Source organism: Zootoca vivipara, chromosome 12 (assembly GCF_963506605.1).
Source record: "Zootoca vivipara chromosome 12, rZooViv1.1, whole genome shotgun sequence".
Classification (NCBI taxonomy): domain Eukaryota; kingdom Metazoa; phylum Chordata; class Lepidosauria; order Squamata; family Lacertidae; genus Zootoca; species Zootoca vivipara.
In genome coordinates, this window is record NC_083287.1 from 28,974,992 (window position 1) to 28,995,099 (window position 20,108).

General features: G+C 44.8%; 1 protein-coding gene across 2 annotated transcripts in view; it reads left to right on the forward strand.

Annotated features, from left to right (window-relative positions):
- THSD7A (thrombospondin type 1 domain containing 7A) overlaps positions 1–20,108 on the forward strand; it is a 277,260-nt gene that overhangs the window by 238,112 nt on the left and 19,040 nt on the right. For both annotated transcript variants that reach the window (XM_035129456.2, XM_060280749.1), the window contains 5 exons: positions 5,506–5,684; positions 12,814–12,947; positions 16,681–16,834; positions 17,699–17,840; positions 18,639–18,754. In XM_035129456.2, the coding sequence (XP_034985347.2) occupies positions 5,506–5,684; positions 12,814–12,947; positions 16,681–16,834; positions 17,699–17,840; positions 18,639–18,754 (725 nt within the window). The remainder of the gene's footprint in view (positions 1–5,505; positions 5,685–12,813; positions 12,948–16,680; positions 16,835–17,698; positions 17,841–18,638; positions 18,755–20,108) is intronic.

Genomic DNA, 20,108 nt, shown 5'->3' on the forward strand with positions numbered 1-20,108 from the left:
GTATAGGAAAAAGTACCTCCTGTATAGGGAGAAAGTACAAAGCTATAGGTATATCCAAAGGACTGCAAAGAACATATGTTTGCTATCAGTATCAGGTTTTTATTCATTTAGTTTAAATTATGAATCTGCTTGGTGCAATATTTAATGCGCTATAAAAAGCTAATGTTTAATGCAAATTATATAGCTCTCTGAAATTTGTATATTTAATTGCCCAAAGCCATGTTGGTCCATTAGAACTGTGAAATAACCATAAATACCTTTCCTAGATTAACTAACAATCACAAAACAGTTACTTTAATTATTTTGATGGGTGCATGTTTTCCTCTTTTGAACATTTGCAGTCAGAGGCGTCCTTCCTATAGGGGCTAGTGGCTCGTTGCACCAGGGCGCCGGCCTCTCAGGGGCGCCCCAGCATTGGCGGGGCACAACGAGCCACTAAGCCCTATGGCGCCGCCGCCTCCTCTCCCTCAGCCGTGGCGCTGCTGGGGCAAGGCGGGCATTTCTTTTCGGCTCTGGGTACAAATGCACGGGCTGAACCTGACTGGCTGAAGAAAGGAAACAACAGCTGGGACGCGGGCTCGGGGGTCACCAAAGTCGCTGCCACGGCTTCTTCTGCTCCTCCTCGCCTCCCTCTCGGCGGCGTCTGTGTCACGTGTCTCTCGTGAACGACTCGCTGGCCATCCCAGCTGCTCACGGCCGCTGGACAGCAGCGAGAGCGCCGACAGTGGGCTGTAGTCAGGCAGCCCCAATGGCGCCCTCCACCTTCCACTGGTGGACTGCAGCTTCCCCACTCTTGGCTGTGTATTGTGTGTGTGTGATGCCTCGTGCATCGAAGTAGTTTTGAATGGTGCCGTAATCAGCCAACACAGATCAGTCCCAGGAAGCCCCTGGCATATGCCAAAAAACCAGCTTCCAGAGAGTGTGTGGCTTTTGTCTTCAGTCCCGTCTAACTTTTCCATGGGCAGGATGCCCATAGACTTGTTGCAATGCACCCCTGAAGCTTGTTCAGTTGAGCTTACATAAGCAATCTGTTAATATAGTAATGGGCATACTGCAGTTAGATAGTTTGGAATAAAAGACCACAAGTACTAAATATTGGCTGCATTAGACTGCGATTTTAAATCATTTAAATTACGAATGTAATAGCATGAGTTTCTTTTTTAAAAAAAATAATCTTTAAAATACAGCTCATATGATACCAACTTGCTGTAGTCCTTGCTTACTTACTCCCTTGCATTGGAAATTTGCCTGTTCTAAATGCTTCTGAAAGCACTGGCTAAGTATGTATCTTGTTTTTCTATACTGCCTCCCTAACTGCTTCTCAGATTTCATTTTGCATTAGGAGATTCGTTTATTACCATTACAGCATGTCTGCTGCTGCAGTCTCTGTCTCCCATACTGCACTAGAGATACAGAGATGTTTGTGTTGTTGTGGGTTTGGGGGATTCCATTGTTGAAGGAGCCAGGCAAGTTTCCTGGCGAGTTAACGGCCCCTAAGTGTGGGTCCTTAGTATAAGAAATGAAGCTGCTCTGTGCCAGAGGGCAAATTGGGTGGTAGTGAGAAGACAGTGGTCAGAGTTGGGTGTGAGAACTGGGCTGGAATCAGGCTGCTTGTAGCAGCCAGAGAATGAGAGCCATGCTTGAATCCAAGGAAGTACGGCTATGGGAAAAGGAAGACCTTTTGGGCTGTTAATGCTGTGAGCCCCTCCATCATAGGCTCAGGTTGTACATATGTGTAAATAAGCCATATCTCATAAAGACAGTCTCTGCTGTCCCTCATTCTGAGGAAACTGAACGCTGGTGAGCTCCTGCAACCCCTGGAATCTTGCTTCGCTCAGAGATTGGGGTGGTGTGCCACCATATTATGGGTAGGCATTCCTATGACCTGTCCACCTTGGGTGGCCCTGCACGGCATAGCTCATAGCTTCTTGGAGTTATTCAAGCCCCTTTGCCATGACAAGGCAGTGATCCATGCAGGGCATAGGCATTAGCAATCAGATTTAAGCCCTGTGGGGGGTTTGAACATGCAGGGCCTGTTCAAACATTATCACATTGGCATGTATCATATAGCCACATATTCTTTCCTATGGTGATATTCAAGTGGTAGTCTCAAGAAGCTTGGTACCAAATGTGACACACCCACACCCTCTTCCATACATTTAATAAATGACTAAGTGAAGTGGCTCATCTTACAAGGATGTTGTATAGATCACAGAATGCACTGAATCTTTGAAATATATACCAGCCTCCCCCAACCTGGTGGCCTCCATATGTTTGGGGCTGCAACTTGGAAGGTTTCTGTATGAGGCAGATGAGCAGTTACCTGTCAGAAATTTGGAAGAGGAGAGAGAGAAGAATCTTTTTTTTTTGAATGATATTTATTTATTATGCCCCTCTTGTTGCTGGAAGAATCCCCGGGGTGATGAATCCCTGACTGAGGTGCACCAACTGTGAAAGCATTTCCTCTGAGGCCAGTTTCCTCAGCACGAAATCCTTTCAGCGGTGAAGAAGCAGCTCTGCTTGGTGCCAAAAAGATCCTTGGAGAATTGGCTAGAGGTAGCCAGGGGAGGAGGAGAACTGGGCTCAGAGGACCATTTCCCCATCTTAAGGTCCCAGGATGAGAAGATGCTGCAACAAGTCTCTCAAACTCCCAGTCCTACTTTGAGAGCACCGATTATTTACTGCCAAGGACATTCCAGATTCTGGGGGTGGGGGGTGGTGCAAGGGGAGGGGGATTGATGCAAGGGATCGTTTCGATCCCTCCCCATTATTTTTCTGCAAGGGCCATGGGCCTGCTCTGCTCTTCAGTTTAACACAACGGATGCCTGCATGTTGCCATACCTCTACAATAATACAAGAAACAAAAGGGGTCTGCTATAAAATGCTGCAGTGTGGAGTGCTCTTATATTAGTGTTCCAGTCAACTAGCCATGCCCTCTCCCAGGATACTCCATTCCATTCCATTCTCCAATAGTAAGTCAGCATTCTGTAGCCCCTGAGCTTAGTTCTAATTTGGCCTTTTTTGCAGTATGTTTGCCCCTTAGGGGTTTGTTGCATTCCTTTGTGGTTTTCATTTCATAAGCATCAGCCCTCATACCCAAACCTCAGAAACAGAAGGTGGGAGGAAATGGTAACGGGATTTTGCTGTACTGGTGGCCAGCTAACAGCAGTGTAGTTTGTTCAGGATCCTGCAGCTCTCCAGTGACGCCAATATTAACAGAGCATAGGATTGTATTGCTATAGAAGCAAGCGGATAGAACAGTACAAAAATAACTGAATGGTAAAAAAAAAGAGTAACCAGACATGATTGCATGTGTGTTATAGCCACCTTGAGTGCTTTGTTTTCAAGGTCAATGGTTTACGTGTAACGTCTGCTTCCAGAGCAGGTAGAAATCCCTAAATAAATGAATATTTTGTCTCTTAAAAACAGTGAAATTCAGTTCTGTAGCCAGATGCTCACATATGAAAGTTTTGAAACCCTTTCCTTGTGTTTAAGAATAGATGTGTGGTTTTTTTTACCAGTCGCATTCCTTTTTATTGCAGTCCCGTTGTTTTATACTCTAGAACTATAATGGGTGACCTGCCAAGCTGTTTCCTAATGAGCTGTCTTGCTTTGAGGAGGGGTGGGGAGCCTGTTGCAGACTGGGAGCTTAAATGGATTCTTACGTCACATTAGTTTGTGATGCCTGGAGGGGGGGAGGCGCCGCCAAAGAAAGTCTTAGCATATTGACAGGCTGAAGTTGTACAGGCCTTTGACCATAAGCCCCAGTACTTTAAAGTACAAGTTGCACCTGTAAAATATTGCAGCCTATCCTCTCTCATTGAAAGGAATGTTCCTGTTTGTTTGGTTGCCAGCCAGCCAGCCTTTCTAAGACAGTACAAGATGTTCAAGATCAGGGGTCAACAAACCTTTTCAGCAGGGGGCCAGTCCACTGTCCCTCAGTCCTTGTCGGGGGGCTGAACTATATTTTGAGGAAAAAATATATGAATGAATTCCTATGCCCCACAAATAACCCAGAAATGCATATTAAATAACACATTCTACTCATGTAAAAACACGCTGATTCCCAGACCGTCTGCGGGCCAGATTTAGAAGGCGATTGGGTCGGATCCAGCCCCCGGGCCTTAGTTTGCCTGCCCATGTTCAAGATGCTCTATCTTTCTTACCCTATGGCCAATTTCCTTCTTTTTATTTTCAAGCTGATACTTAGCATTCCCTGATTGCTGAGCACTCTCAGTCCTCATAGGGCTGTTGTAGAGAGGGGTGTGTGTACCCCCCTTTTCTACTTTTCAAACCTCAGGCTTCCCATTTGCATGCTGATCACTCCCTCTGGTTCCCCAGTAGCACCATTTCGCCTCCATTTCTGTCGGCCACCACCACCTGTGTCCGCAATTAGCGGGAGTGACATCGCATATTTTATACACCGCGCATAATGCAAAGTGTACTTTTGCATCAAAGTCTTCTGGCGGCGGGGGTGGGGTGGGGGTGAGGAGAGAGTTCTAAGGCTTGTGGCAATAGACCCTTGTTTAGCCTAATCGAACTACTATCACCTTTAAACCCATCAACACTTGGAGAAAGCACTTACAATTACAAGCGAGGGCAGATGGCTGTTAATCTGCAGATCATTGATGTGGCAGATCACACTCTCTCCTCCGCTGTTAGACCCGATAGATAAGTTCACTGTTTTCAAGAGGATCAGGCGCCTTTGGTCTGGCTGGTATGTGGACATATGTTGCAACCAACACGAGATATTCCTTGCTTCAGCTGTGGGAGGGGTGCGCTGGCAGACTGTCTCACGAGACACCTTTCATTCAATATACCTCTGTGGAGTGTGACAGTGATGTAATGAGAGACAGGGCAGCGTCAGTTACGTTCCAGCTGTCAAAAAGTCAGAGAACGGCAGATACCAGATGAGCATGAATCCTAATAAGACACCGCAGCAGGCGCTCAGATATTACCCCAGCGCTGTCTCTGGGTGCGCATATCTGCTTCTTAGTTGCATTTCAATATTGTCCTAATGACGAAGAAATTTCTGCGCTCGCAAGACTCCTGCCAAGCCAGAGTTTTAATTCCGAAAGCACACACTGTAGATTGATGGGAGGGAGGGCTTCATTATACTTGCCTTGTCTCTCTGAGCGCTAAAATGTGTGTGTGTGGGGGGGTGTCACCCAATGAAATTATGGGCAGTCGATTCAGGGAGGACAAAACATGGTACCTCTTTTCATTTATGTAGTGATGGCCACTAGTTTAGAGGGCTTTAATGGGGATTAGCCAAATCTGTGGAAGAGATAGGGTATCAGTGTCTATTAGCCAGTGAAACTGAACCTCTGTGTGTTTGTCTCTGCCCCCAAATACCAGCTGCTGGGAGGCAGCTGCAAGAGAAGCTAATTGCCTCTATCTGGCTAGCTACTGCGGGGGGCAGGATGCTGGCCTCATTTGGCTTTTGGTCTGCTCTAGCAAAGCTCTTACGTCCTGGCATTGTGCTGTTGCTTTTTCTCCACTCAGGGTACATCGAGGAAGCTTGCATCATCCCATGCCCCTCGGACTGCAAGCTCAGCGAATGGTCCAACTGGTCTCGCTGCAGTAAATCCTGTGGCAGTGGGGTGAAAGTCAGGTCCAAATGGCTCCGGGAGAAGCCCTACAATGGCGGAAGGCCTTGCCCCAAGTTGGATCATGTCAATCAGGTAATTCTCAGCACATTGCCACCCGTAATTCTTTTACATTTCAAAACTGAGTTGTTCTCCCTCCTGAATGCATCATTGAAGAGAAGGCTATCAAAATACATAGAGCATCCTCCAATGGATTTTTTATTCATTAGTCTTAAGTTGTCTTCCCTCACTTGGATGCTTTTTACGTATTTATGTATCAGTTTCAATGCCTGCTCACTCTTTTCTTTCCTTCTTAGCATGTGGGATCCTTGTTGGTTAATACTAGGACAGCAGCCTTTAATCCTTCAGTTTTAGATTGATTAACAGTGTTTTTAATGGACTAAAAAGAGACCCTAAACAATCAAAAACGCTCAAATTAATATTGTTACACGCAACCTCCATCTCCACTGAGCGATGCGAGAGATTTCAGGGATCCCCGGCACTCAACAAGGGCTTGCGTTTCCTTCTGGGAATAAGGCACAGCAGTGACTGTGGTGTCTTTATTATATATGGTTTATTTACACAAATATACAACCAGGCCTTTTTTCAGCCAGAACTCCATTCCAGCAACTTTCAGGTGGTGCCATTGCCATTATAAGAATAAGAGAGGTGTTCATGGTGAGTTGTGGCACCTCTTTTTCTAGAACGATAGCACTGTATATAACACCTGGACCTAGATGAAGAGATTGCAGAGCATCCACATCCAAAGAGGGCCTGGCTTCCTTCATAAGAAAAGCAAAAAGCCATGCTCTGTGTCTCTTACGTTCTAGCCACATCATGTTCTGCCCCTGCTTCTCTGCTTCCCAAACCACTTGCAGAACTGACACTTTCCCACTGTTGGCTTACGTCCTCCACTTTGAAATCCTAACCCTTTTGGTCTCTGCCCATCAACACACAGCTGGAGGAGGGTCTCCCCTCTTTGTCTGGCAGTCTTTTCTCTCTCTCTCTCTCTCTCTCGATAGGTTCCCTGATGGGCATCACCCATCTTTGTCTCCTCTGTGCCTTATACTCAGCTAGTCCTGTCAGGCTGGCCTGACTCATTACCATAAGTTGCATCTAGCAGCCTTTGGCACAGTTTAATCAAACTGTGAGAAGGGGATGACAGAGGACAAGATGGTTGGACAGTGTTCTCGAAGCTACGAACATGAGTTTGACCAAACTGTGGGAGGCAATGCAAGACAGGAGTGCCTGGCGTGCTCTGGTCCATGGGGTCACGAAGAGTTGGACACAACTAAACGACTAAACAACAACAACAATCAAACTTTGATTAATTCTAATTTTTACTAAATCCAATAATTATGGGTGCATTGCACCCACAAAACTAGCACCCCGACATATAATTATATTTAAAATACCATAAATCAGTATGTACAGGCTAAAAGCTTCCCTGTTGGATAGCAAGGCCGAACTTACACCCTAATAACTGTTAATATTTTCTATTGTTGTACTGTGTTTGGGTCTATGGCCCACAATAAAGTTCTCTCTGTGTGTGTGTAAATAGTTATAAAAGCTGAAGATAGCAGGCACCGTCTTAAAAGAGGCTTTGCTTTTTCACTCTCACAATAAAGGAAGATGGGTTTTTGTCCTGCGACATATGGGCCATGTAAAAAACAAAGCACTCCTTTCCCAGTCCCAGCAACATTATTGTTTTAATAATATGCAGATTTAATTATTTAATGGATTAAAACTCAACTACCAACTCAGGTTTCTTTAATTGGCGACAGCCCTGATTCATAATGGTTCATTGGTATTCTAAGGGAATGTGCTTTTATATGTTTGACCAGACCAAGAGGGGAGCGGTGGGGAGGGCTTTGTGTGTAAGCGTGAAGGAGATCATAGTCATATGCAGGAGAATCTTAATGTTGATGCTGAACCATCGATGGATGTTTAATAAGCTCTAGATGTGCATGGCCTCTGCTCTTGGTTTCACGACAAACTGAACGGAAGGGAAAAAAGAAAAAGGGTTTTGTGCATCTTCTCCGATTTGATTAATGTCCACCTTGAGTTTTTATTTAATCTGCATTTCCCCCAAACAAAGGAAACAGCCCAAGTTTCCATTTCCATAAATTCCCCTGTAGTGGGGAGCTGGGAAGAAGATGAAAAAGTGGGGGTTGGGGGTGGGGATGTTGGCGGTTCTCATCTAAATAAGATGCCATTGTGTTGACATTTTGCAGGCACAGAAGGAAATGGCCTGCTGATTTGATTTTCCACTTAAGAGGATGTAATTAGTTCTAGTTTAGAACATAATAAGTGTTAAACTAAAGCTAATAAACCAAGTTTGTAATCCAATTTAACACCAAACAAAAGTAGGCATGGAGGCTAGGTTGTGCGGGTGAGGTATTCATAGCGGGGTAAAAACATTTTAATAGGAGGGGCTGATACCAAATCTTCTGCTTTCAGCCTAATTCACTGTACTTAGAAACATGCTTTCTTTTTCTACATAACAAAAATAATAAATGGTTAGATATCTGTGATCTAAAGATGAGAGGTTTATTTCTACAACGATGCTGCCCTCTAATGGTGGCTAGTGTCATAATGTCCTTAGCTTTTTGTTAGAAGGCTTCACCCAGATCTGCCCAAGTCTTATGTTAATCTTCAAGTGTTTCTCATCTTTATGTGCTTCCTCCTTCTAAAATTGAAGTCTTGCCCTTTTTAATTTTTGAACTTAATTCACACTGTTGCACACACAAAGCCATCTATTGGTACCATTTACTGACACTTGATAGGCTTTTCCCGCGATGGTGTCCATGGATTGTGAAACAGTTATGGGTTGCTTCCCCCCGTCCCCTTCAACCTAAAGAAAGTGCCAGATAAAATTAACAAAGTTTCTAGATGAGCAGCTGTGATCATAGCTACAAATCCACCAGTAATAATAAAGAAAATGGCAGGGCAGGGCAGAAAGAAGAACAGCGTAAAGCAGCTTTGTAAATTAACCCATAAAAATTACTAGCTTATTTGGGGTTTGGCAGAGGAGAGACAGCAGCTCACTGCATTTCTGTACAGCAGAGGAAACTTCTCTAATCTGGTAGCCAACTTAGTTTCCATGCTAGGTAAAGAAGAAGGCGCTCCTCTGCCAGCCTGCTCATTGCTCATTCAGCTGCATACATTTTTATATTCTTGCTTACTTGGGACGCGGGTGGCGTCTTGGTCTAAACCACTGAAACACTTGAGCTTGCTGATTGTAAGGTCAGCCATTCAAATCTGCACCACAGGGTGAGCTCCTGTCGCTTTGCCCCAGCTCCTGCCAACCTAGTAGTTCAAAAGCATAACATACCAGTGCAGGTAGATAAATAGGTACCGCTGTGGCGGGAAGGTAAACGGCATTTCCATGCGCTCTGGCTTCTGTCACCGTGTTCCATTGTGCCAGAAGCGGTTTAGTCATGCTGGCCACATGGACACAGAAAGCTGTCTGCAGACAAATGCTGGTTCCCTTGGCCTGAAAGCGGAGATGAGCGCCACACCCCATAGTCGTCTTTGACTGGACTTAATGGTCTGGGGTTATTTACCTTTTACCTTTACCTATACTTGCCTACATGCAAATGCCTGTGATAGCTTGTGGCTATCAGGCAAATGCTAAAATACAAAGTGGCTCTAGACCAATGACACAAATGTTGGTGCTTCTAATGAGGCAGGAGGTTTTGCATGAAGAAGAAAAAATGTGTATGCAGGAAGGGGTGCTTGCAACAGATCACAAACTGCAGTGTTCCAAATGTATCATGCAGTTTTCTGCAGTCGATCCCTGGCAGGGGATGAAGAACTGCTGGTCTGGATGCAATAGATGCCACCGCAGTAATGAAAAGCAATGCAATTGTAAACAGTCTGGAGCACGATTCCAAACGGGATGTTCTAAAGAGCCGAAAGCTTAGCCTTAGAGGATACATCTTTTAATATTAAATACACTTCGCTCTAAATCTGTAAGTGTGGAAATCCCACACATGCATCCTGTGGCAGTGGCCAGACAGCTGCTTGAGGCTGTGTAATTAATCTGCACCTTATCTCCAGCTTAAAGGAAATCAAGAAGCTAAATACAAGTCTGTGTTTGCAATGAAAGCAGCACATGGAAAGCATTATAACACAAAATACTGAAACATAAAGGTAACTCCCTCTCCCCAGTAAGAAGCACATAAAATAAACAAATTCCATAGACTATAAGGTGTTGAAGAGGCACCAAGAATGTTTCAAAGAAGCATTGCTTATTCATCACAGATAACATACAGTGGATGAATAGTACACCAACTACGGTAAAGGTGGAGTCCTATCGTTCCCGGGGAGGGAAGAAGCCTTCGGATGTGGCGAAAGGGTTGGACTGCTAGCAGAGAGGGAAGCCTGTCATCAGGGGCTCCCTGGCAGGCTGGTGGAAAGAAAGCTCTACTGCCAGTGGTATTCTCCAGGTTAGGACCAAAAGAAGGCTTTTCAGGGATGTGCCTAGATTACCAGATTGTAAATGATCAGTGCCATCAATGGACAGAGAATAATAATTTAATAATGTGCTACAAACAGGGTGGATTTAGGGGGGGCACAACCAGTTTGGCCACACTAGGTGTGGAGCTGCAGGGGGTGTTGAAACTAGGAAGTAGACTGGAAGGCAAAAGGTGGGGGTGCCAAATTTGGGTGTTGCACAGGACGCCACATTGAAACTTAAGGTCCCAAGGTCCGCCACTGCAGTCAGAGCCCAGCCATTCTGCAGAAGCTCGTCTCTAGGCAGCATCATCAAAGAAGTGCTTTCCAGCAATGTGAGAGACTAGAGGCAGAAACCTGCTTAGAGTAGACCTGTTGAAAACAGAGGGGTTAACTTGTCTCATTGATTTCCATGGATCTGCTCTAAGTATGGACTCACCATTGCATTTTGCAAGGGTTGCCGCTTTTTAGGTTGAAGCAGCATTACTATTTCTGATTATCCATTTTGTTTCCTAACTATTGCTTTTATTTACTTTTGCTTGTTCCCTTGCGTTCATGGCCAACACCTGCCCCAGGCTCAGGTAAGAGTCTGTGAAACAGATGCACTGCCTTCAAGCATGCTTCCAGATAAAATCCCCTAATATGTGCCTTGTTTGCCTCCTCTGGGTATAACTTTTTCTTAAGACTGTACATATGCTACCTGTCGTGTTTATGTATACAACTGCAACTGGCTTCATCAACAGTGGAAGAGGGGAGAAAATGGTGACGGACACAGAAAGCTGAATGAAAAACAGGTTATAGCTGTATTACAAACAGCCATTCCAAGGGCTGATACATAGGCAGAAATGACTGATAAGGAACCCAGGGAACAGTGTGAGAGAAGAGGAAGCAGGGACAAGCATGCTCAACCCTCTGTAGCCAACCAAGAGTTGAAAGTGACTCTGTCTGTAGTAGGAAACTTGTTCTGCCTACGTAGGCTTCGATGTGTGTTCTGGAATCCTGGAAAACTAGGGTTTTAAAACATGCAAGGAGCCTACAGAAGTTGGCTGCGCTGGCATGGCATAAGGCCAACCAAGTGGTGGGCGATGATGGTGAGGAATCCTATGAAGAAGTCCAGTGGAGGTGGAAGTCTTGTCTTGGTAGACCTTTTCAGTCCCAGCACACTGCTTCCATTTCATTCTCTCCCCTTCTTTCCTGCCACGCCAAGCACAGGCACTTTAGGTCAGGAGTGTGTTTTCCAACATGATCAAGCACAGAGAAGCATATGCTAATGGAATACGCCAGTGTGGTGTAGTGGTTAAGAGCGGTAGACTCGTAATCTGGGGAACCGGGTTCGCGTCTCCGCTCCTCCACATGCAGCTGCTGGGTGACCTTGGGCTAGTCACACTTCTTTGAAGTCTCTCAGCCCCACCCACCTCACAGGGTGTCTGTTGTGGGGGAGGAGGGGAAAGGAGATTGTTAGCCGCTTTGATAAAGCAGGATATCAAATCCAAACTCTTCTTCTTCTCTTCTTCTCATATTTCACACATATTCAGATAAGGGGCCAAAATGTTACGCAAGCTTAAAAGGAACTGAGTTATCACTCCTATGGCATATTAGGTTCTTCAGACACCCACAGCTACATTTGGCAATGGGGTGGGCCAGAGTCTCTGGAGTCTGGAAACAGCGTCAACAGCTGCCAGGCTCAGTCAGGAACTAAGATCTCATATAAGAACGATTGACCCAAGGAAAGTCCATGGGATGTCAGACTCTGAGCCCAGCACAAATGCTGCTGGGAGGCAAAATGCAGGGCAAAGGAACAACAAGTAAACATCTACAGGTGGGACTGTGAGCTGTTAACAACCAAGAGGAAGAACAGGAGGTAGAAGCATAGCAAGGCCTTGCCAAAATCTTTTGATTTTTGTCCTGTAGAAGCACCTGGGAGCAAGGCCCATTTTACTCAAAGGGGCTCCTGAGTAAATTGCATGGGCTGCCTGGCAAGATAAGCTCCTATAGATGTTTGGTAAATAGGGACGTGGGTGGTGCTGTGGTCTAAACCACTCAGACTCTTGGGCTTGCCAATGAGAAGGTCGGTGGTTCTAATCCCCGCGATGGGGTGAGCTCCCGCGGCTTGGTCCCTGCTCCTGCCAACCTAGCAGTTCGAAAGCACGTCAGAGTGCAATTAGATAAATAGGTACCGATCTGGTGGGGAGTTAAACGGCGTTTCCGTGCGCTGCTCTGGTTTGGCCAGAAACAGCTTAGTCATGCTGGCCACATGACCCGGAAGCTGTACGCCGGCTCCCTCGGCCAATAAAGCTAGATGGGGCCGCAACCCCAGAGTCGTCCGTGACTGGACCTAACGGTCAGGGGTCCCTTTACCTTTACCTTTAAATAGGGTGCACAAAAAGTGAGACAGGTGCTGCTGAGGATCAAAGACTGATGTGATAATAGGGTAGGAAGGCAATTTCAGGAAGAGGAGTTGAAGAGTGATTGCCCTGAAATTCCTCCCACCTGACCTTGTGCAGCAGCTGCTCAAAAAGAGAGACTAAGGCCTCACAATTGTGTGTCTCAAGGGGGAGAGTGAACTGAAAGGCTAATTTTATATACTCTTGCTTGTCAGCACTGATTGCGAATGCATGCCTGCTAACTTTCACAGCAAATGACCCCACCCCACCCCACTTTAATTGAAAGTACTGTTTTCCAATAAAGCTTAAGATATTTCTGATTCCAGTTGTTAGGCTGCACACTTGCACATAAAGCAAGTTCATGTTTTGTGTGTGCATTCCAGGTATATGAGGTAGTCCCGTGCCACAGCGACTGCAGCCAGTACATCGGGGTCACTGAACCCTGGAGCGTGTGCAAAGTGACAAACGTGGACTTAAAGGAGAATTGTGGAGAAGGTGTGCAAACGAGGAAAGTAAGGTGAGCAAAACATTGGCACTTTCACTTCCAAGTGAGGAGCCAGGGGAGCTTTCATCCTTAAACACAAATTTTATTTGGAATAGTAGTTTCTAGCAGAAAAAGTCTCTATTGTAGTTGTTGTTTAGTCGTGTCCGACTCTTCGTGACCCCATGGACCAGAGCACGTCAGGTCTTCCACTGCCTCCCGCAGTTTGGTCAGACTCATGTTGGTGGCTTCGAGAACACTGTCCAACCATCTTGTCCTCTGTCATCCCCTTCTCTTCATACTACTAAATCTTGGAATAGTCCATCCATCCCAGGAATGATTTTGAAAGCATGGTTCCTAATTTAATTTCCAGCACATGTGGCTTTAGTGTGCTGAAAGTCATAAAAGGATTTTGAATGTACAAGTCAGAACTCCCTAGATGGGCATGGACTGTTGCTTGCTGACAGCTTGAAGCTCTTTTGTTCCACCCAATTTTTGTGTATGTGTCACATAGTTCATGTTGATGTTCACCCCTGCACCACACACCCTTTCTGATATGTGCCATACTAATAACTGTTTCCCCTTCCCTATTCTATGCCCATCTCTCTGTAGATTGACATTGTAGATGCCACTGACGCAACCCCTTTGTTCTCCGGGGTTCCAGCCTCAGGCACTTCCTAATATTTAATTGTACTGTACAGTATAGCAAAAGTCATAACAATGTTAGGTCTCACTTTTTTCTTTATTCAAAACAAAAATATATATTTTAGATTTTCAGACGTCATTGTATGATCATGAAAGGGGTGGGAAAGTTTCATTTCTTTGGAAACTTGGCAAGCCAACGTACAACTCAAGTGAATGACACTAGGGATGTTGCTGACAAACTGAAACCCATTTTATACAAATTTAATTTAATTAGTCCTAATTTTTAAACCTGAGTTTTTTTTAAAAAAATGTTGCTGCTCTTTAATTCTCATATTTTTATGATTGTTTGAATCATTGTTTTTCTTTTTATGTACTACGGTACAGTGGTACCTTGGTTTATGAACTTAATCCATTCTGCAAGTCCGTTCTTAAACCAAAGCGTTCTTAAACCAAGACATGCTTTCCCACAGAAGCGGGGGACTCAATTTACAAATGGAACACACTCAACATGTTCTGCTTCCAAGGCAAAGTTCACAAACCAAAACACTGGGTTTGCAGCGTTCTTAATTCAAGTTGTTCTTAAACTAAGCTGTTCTTAAACCAAGGTACCACTGTATATCAAAAAGTAAGCTTTTGATCTATTTTTAATGATCAAAATGCCCAAAACTACACTACCAACATGGGTTGCCATATGTCCGGATTGTTCCAGACATTTCAGCGATTTTAACCTGGAAGCTGCTTAAGGGGAATGAATACTGGCTATGTCCGGGAAATTTCAGACGTATGGCAACCCTAACGTAAACTGCCCTGGGAATTTATTTATTGAAAGACAGTATAAAAACTAGTGTGCAGAAGGAAACCATACCTCTTACTTGGCTTTCCTTCTGCCTTTACCCATTCTTTCTTGGCACAAAAAGTTACCATTGTTTCCAGTGGAGTCTACTTCCACTTGGCTTAGCGTGGGTGGTTTGGGGAGGGGGGGGCATTGCTGTGTTTTTGTTCCTGTTTCATGCACAATTTCAGGGCTTTGCAGCGTGCCTTTGGAATCCTGGTGGTTCAGTATGATAGGTGTCCAATTACGATCTGGTATGACAAGAGACTCAATGACAAGCGCCCTAATGAGCGCTTTATTGTTGGGAACATTTGCTGTGAAGTGCCAAATGTTCATTTTCATCTGCCACAGGTATATTATTCTGCTGTCAAGTTTCACAAGGTTATGTTCAAAACAGAGGCTCACTTTGAAGCAGCGAAAGATTTATTTGGGGAATGCCATCTTTCTAGCTTTCAAATTTCCGCTAGAAGAAATTGGCAGTAGTAACTATGATAGATATTCCTTTTCCTACTGATAATTTCTTCTCCCTATAGCCCTGCTCTACCCCATGTTAAAGGAGGGAGTATAGTAACCTAGAAAGATAATAGGTCTTGTCTGTACCATTAAAGCCAAATGTGGGGCGGGGAAAAGTCTATTATTCATTCCAAATATTGAAATCTCAGCCCATTAGAATTAAAATCCAGAAACACATTCGCTTCCTGAATGTTAAATGCTAAATTTCATGGTCATTTTGTGCAGGCAGAGGGCCTCCAAGCCCTGTGTTCACAGTATGACCACCTCATTGTAAAGATGCTCTGATTTGAATCATGACATCTTGAAATGATGGGATAAACAGCACTTGAAAGAGTTGACAATATTGCCATGTGAGTACAGCCAGGATTTGAAGGCAGTTCAATATACTGCCCCTTCTGGTGTGAGACTCAAACTTAGTCATATTTCAGGTGTGTATTTGCACATTGCTTTACTATTACTTCTCCTTCCCCACCCCAGAAATTTTGGTTTATTTTACCAAGCTGAATTTAAGAAAACTGGATGATGATCCTACATATAATTAATATAATTACTACTGGTTAGTGCTTCCCCCCCCCCCCCTGAAAAATAGGTGCTGGTACGCACCATTAAGTTGTTACAGTAAGTAACAAAACAAAACAAAAAAAAAAGGTGCTGGTATTGCGTACCCTTGAGTACACTGCAACTAGTATTCACAATGGCAGGAAAACATAAGTAACAGGCTATGCAGGATGAAATCTGAAACAGGGCCTTAACCACCTAATCTGGTGCTGGTCTCAGGATTTATTTAGCCATAGGCTATATAAAATATTAAGAACTGGTGAGCAAATAAAGGAACTAGTGAAGTATAGTAATTACTGTAGCAAAGCAATCTTAACCCTCAGATAAGCTGGCTGTAGGGGTCAGGATGCAGTGGAGGTTCCCTTCTGCCAAAGTGTAGATTAGTAAACCGACTAGGGATGTGCAGAGTAAGGTTCAAATTGCTTTAAAGAAGGAAGACCTGTGGATGAAGAGATCCAAGGCTACCTTTGCATCGATGCTGCAGGATCCAGGGTCACTCCATAGCTAATCCCTGCCAGCAAGTAACCTAAATATGGGCAGCTGCATTTGTGCACATTTGGCGCTGTGGGTTAAACCACAGAGCCTAGGGCTTGCTGATCAGAAGGTTGGCAGTTTGAATCCCTGCGACGGGGTGAGCTCCCGTTGCTCGGTCCCAGCTCCTGCCAACCTAGCAGTTCGAAAGCACGTCAAAGTGCAAGTAGATAAATAGGTACCACACTGGCGGGAAGGTAAACGGCATTTCCGTGCGCTGCTCTGGTTCACCAGAAGCGGCTTAGTCATGCTGGCCACATGACCTGGAAGCTGTACACCGGCTCCCTCGGCCAATAACGCAAGATGAGCGCCGCAACCCCAGAGTCAGTCACGACTGGACCTAATGGTCAGGGGTCCCTTTACCTTTACCCTTAGCCAATGTGATGTCCTCCAGAGGTTCCTGGACGACATTTCCCATCAACTCCAGCCAGCAAGGCCTGAGGCCAGGGATTATTAGAGCTGTAGTCCCAAACCATCTGGAGGGTACTATGTTGGCTACCAGTGCTCTAGATTGTGTGTTCCTTGGAGGAGGACCCCTGCATGTTTCCCTTAATCTGCAAAGTCCTGTGTCTATTGACTTTGCTCTATAACGTATATATAAAAAGCAATGCTACTGTACTTAACATTGGCAGCCTAATAATAATAATAATAATATACATGTATATTTAGGCATGGGCTTTGTTTTTCCAGATGCATGCAGAACACCATGGATGGTCCTTCGGACACTGTTGAAGACTACCTATGTGACCAAGAAGAGATGCCCATTGGTGCTAGAAAGTGCACATTGCCATGCCCGGAGGATTGTGTCATGTCTGAGTGGGGCCAATGGTCTCGGTGTTCCTTGGTAAGGCATATACTACTGGAGAGAGAGGGAGGGAGGGAGGGAGGGAGGGAGAGAGAGAGAGAGAGAGAGAGAGAGAGAGAGAGAGAAGAAGAAGAAGAAGAAAGCTAGCATTTAAGCATTTCAGAATTTTCTTGCTCAGCCTGACTCTCTAGCTGTCTTTTGTCAGCTGGTAAGTATGTTTTTAGAAGGGACACGGGTGGCGCTGTGGGTTAAACCACAGAGCCTAGGGCTTGCCGATCAGAAGGTCGGCAGTTTGAATCCCCGCGACGGGTTGAGCTCCCGTTGCTCGGTCCCAGCTCCTGCCAACCTAGCAGTTCGAAAGTACATCAAAGTGCAAGTAGATAAATAGGTACCACTACAGGGGGAAGGTAAACGGCATTTCCGTGTGTTGCTCTGGTTCGCCAGAAGCGGCTTTGTCATGCTGGCCACATGACCTGGAAGCTGTATGCCGGGCTCCCTTGGCCAGTAAAGCGAGATGAGCACCGCAACCCCAGAGTCGTCCGCGAATTGACCTAATGGTCAGGGGTCCCTTTACCTTTTTAAATACGTTTTTATCCCATAAGTTTCCCCCTGCAAAGCTTGGGGTCTGGAGGTTACTTCTTTTTATACCTGTGGTTGCTTTTGAATGGATTTTTAATGTTGCATGTTTTCCATGTTGTTCATTTTAGGTATTGTTAATTGTTTCACCCTGACTTTATGTTTTTTATTTGTATTGTGATTCGAAACTGTCGTAAGCCACCTGGAGTGGTGCTTGGGAAATAGAAGGATACCCCATTTTTAAAAACCAAACATAGAAAATAAAACAAAGTTCCGCCAGCATATTACGTGTATCAAAGTAAAAGGATGTGTCGTCTCCTTTCTCAGCCGTGTAATGGAAGCAGTGTGAGGGAACGAACAGCGGAAGTCGTGAGGCAACCTCAAGGAGGAAAGCCCTGCCCTGCTGCCGTGGAGACAGAACCCTGCAGCCTGAACAAAAACTGCTACCATTATGATTATAATGTGACAGGTACTGGTCTTAGTGGCTAAGATGACAAGTAGGAACTGCAACAAGATGTTGCAGTGTGTAGTTCAGGGTTCCAGCCAGCCAGCAGCTACATTCCATTCCATTGTCTCCCCCACCCGCTCCAATACTCAGCTAGCATTTTGTGGCTACTAAGCATGCTCAGTCCTCATTAGGCCATGTGGTTCTGCCAAGCCCTTCCCGTTGTGCATGGATGGTGCCATTTTGTTGGCGCAAGTTCCAATTTTCAGGCACTAACTGTGTTTGCTATTAGTATACGATGCAAGCTTTTTTTGTTTTCTTTGAATTGCTGATCTTTTCGATCCAGAAACACCATTTGCACTGAAATCCTATACACGCTCACAAGACCAGTAAACGCCACAGGGAGAAACATCTATAGGATTGCAATTTTCCTCGGCGATCTTTTGCACACCTACTTGGGAATAAGCCTCATTGAACTCAATAGGAGATCTGTCAAGTCAGCATGCACTGGATTCCACTGGGCTGTTGTTGTTGGCTGCAGTTTCCTAGTAGGCTGTACAAGAGGCCTGCTGTTGGTTATTGGAATTTGGAAAATGGAATTGAATGAAACATTAGTGGGAGGTGACATTTTAGCAGTAACAGGCTGTGTAGCGATGCCAGTGTTGCGAGGCTGGTTCTGTATCTTTGCCCTGCTGCACAAGCCACTACTGCATTTTACTGTATCCTAGTTCGCTCTGGTGCTATAGTGAGAAAGAGAAGCCATTCTCTTTCTCAATGGCTTCCTCCTCTATTCAACCCACCCCACCCCCTTGTTACCTCTAGACTGGAGCACCTGCCAGCTAAGTGAGAAAGCCGTCTGTGGTAACGGGATCAAAACAAGGATGCTTGATTGTGTTCGCAGCGATGGCAAGTCGGTGGACCTGAAGTACTGTGAAAAGGTGGGTGGGCGTTTCTTTTCCTCTTCCTTTTTTTGGTCCTGTAAATAATCCCCATCATCTCTAAATGCTTTCATTCAGACATGGAGTCAACTGGCACAGAACTGTATGGAGCTACACTCTAGGCAGATGCTTCTCAGTGTTATTCGAGGACTGTTAAGTACCCATGAAATGAGCCTGTGCCATAATCAGTGGTTTTGTCGTTTAATTTCCTGTTTGCATGAGTATGTGACCACAAAGGTATGCTATTTTTCTTAGCTCCTGAAAGTAATGGTTTGGGAACAATAAGCAATCAAGGTGAATAAGTATCATAAATCTTAATCAGAATGGTAATCACCATTTTAATTTGAAGTGGTTCCTTTGTAGCGCTTTGGACATCTGCCAATATTATTATCGTTCAGGGCAGGCACCCCCAAACTGCGACCCTCCAGATGTTTTGGCCTACAACTCCCATGATGCCTAGCTAACGGGACCAGTGGTCAGGGATGATGGGAATTGTAGTCCAAAACATCTGGAGGGCCGAAGTTTGGGGATGCCTGGTTCAGGGTGTCCTTTCTTTTTCTTCTTGTATCTAGGGTTAGTGCCAGCTTTTCAGAGCCAGCTTTGTAAGTCAAGGAACCTCTTCAATAATACTGAAACAAGCATGGCTCATACATAAGGCTGCTTGAAAAATTAACCCTCACCTACAGTTCCTACAGTTCACAGCTAAACAGCCATAGGTGGGTGAACAACAAATCAGAAGGGATGCACTTTTTAATCACCAAGAGGCAGGAATAAGTAAAGACAGGCCCAGAAAGGAAATAATGTGCTTACTCACAAGCAAAGAATGTGAACTATGTATTGGGGTCCATTTAGGTCCTGTGTGAAGCAGACTTTAGCATGATGATGTCTTTTTTCCTTAAGACTCAACAATCTATATAATTTTATCAACAGACGGTGGTGACACAGCAGCAACATTTTAATACATCTCCAAGTATATCAAAATAGCACTAGGTCGACTTTCTGTCACTATAAATAGCAGGACAGCAAAAGTTCTAAAGTTTGTTATGGACAAAGTGGGATTTGCACTCACTGTCTCCACTCATTCAGTGCTGATATATTGTCAATCTACTGAATCTACTACCGTAGTTTGGGGAAAGTAAATGCTTCCTTCTTTATGGAAGATATACTTGCACATAAACCACTTTACTCTTACACACATTGTTAACGTGGTTGGGTCTATTTGCATTTTAAAGTACAGTATTAGGTGCAACGGGGGAAGTTCCTCTGGATGTTTGCCAGTAATTCCTATTGAAGTTAATGAGAGCTGTGTGTTTGTGTGTGCCCATACATATGTCTCACGACAAAACCTGTCTCT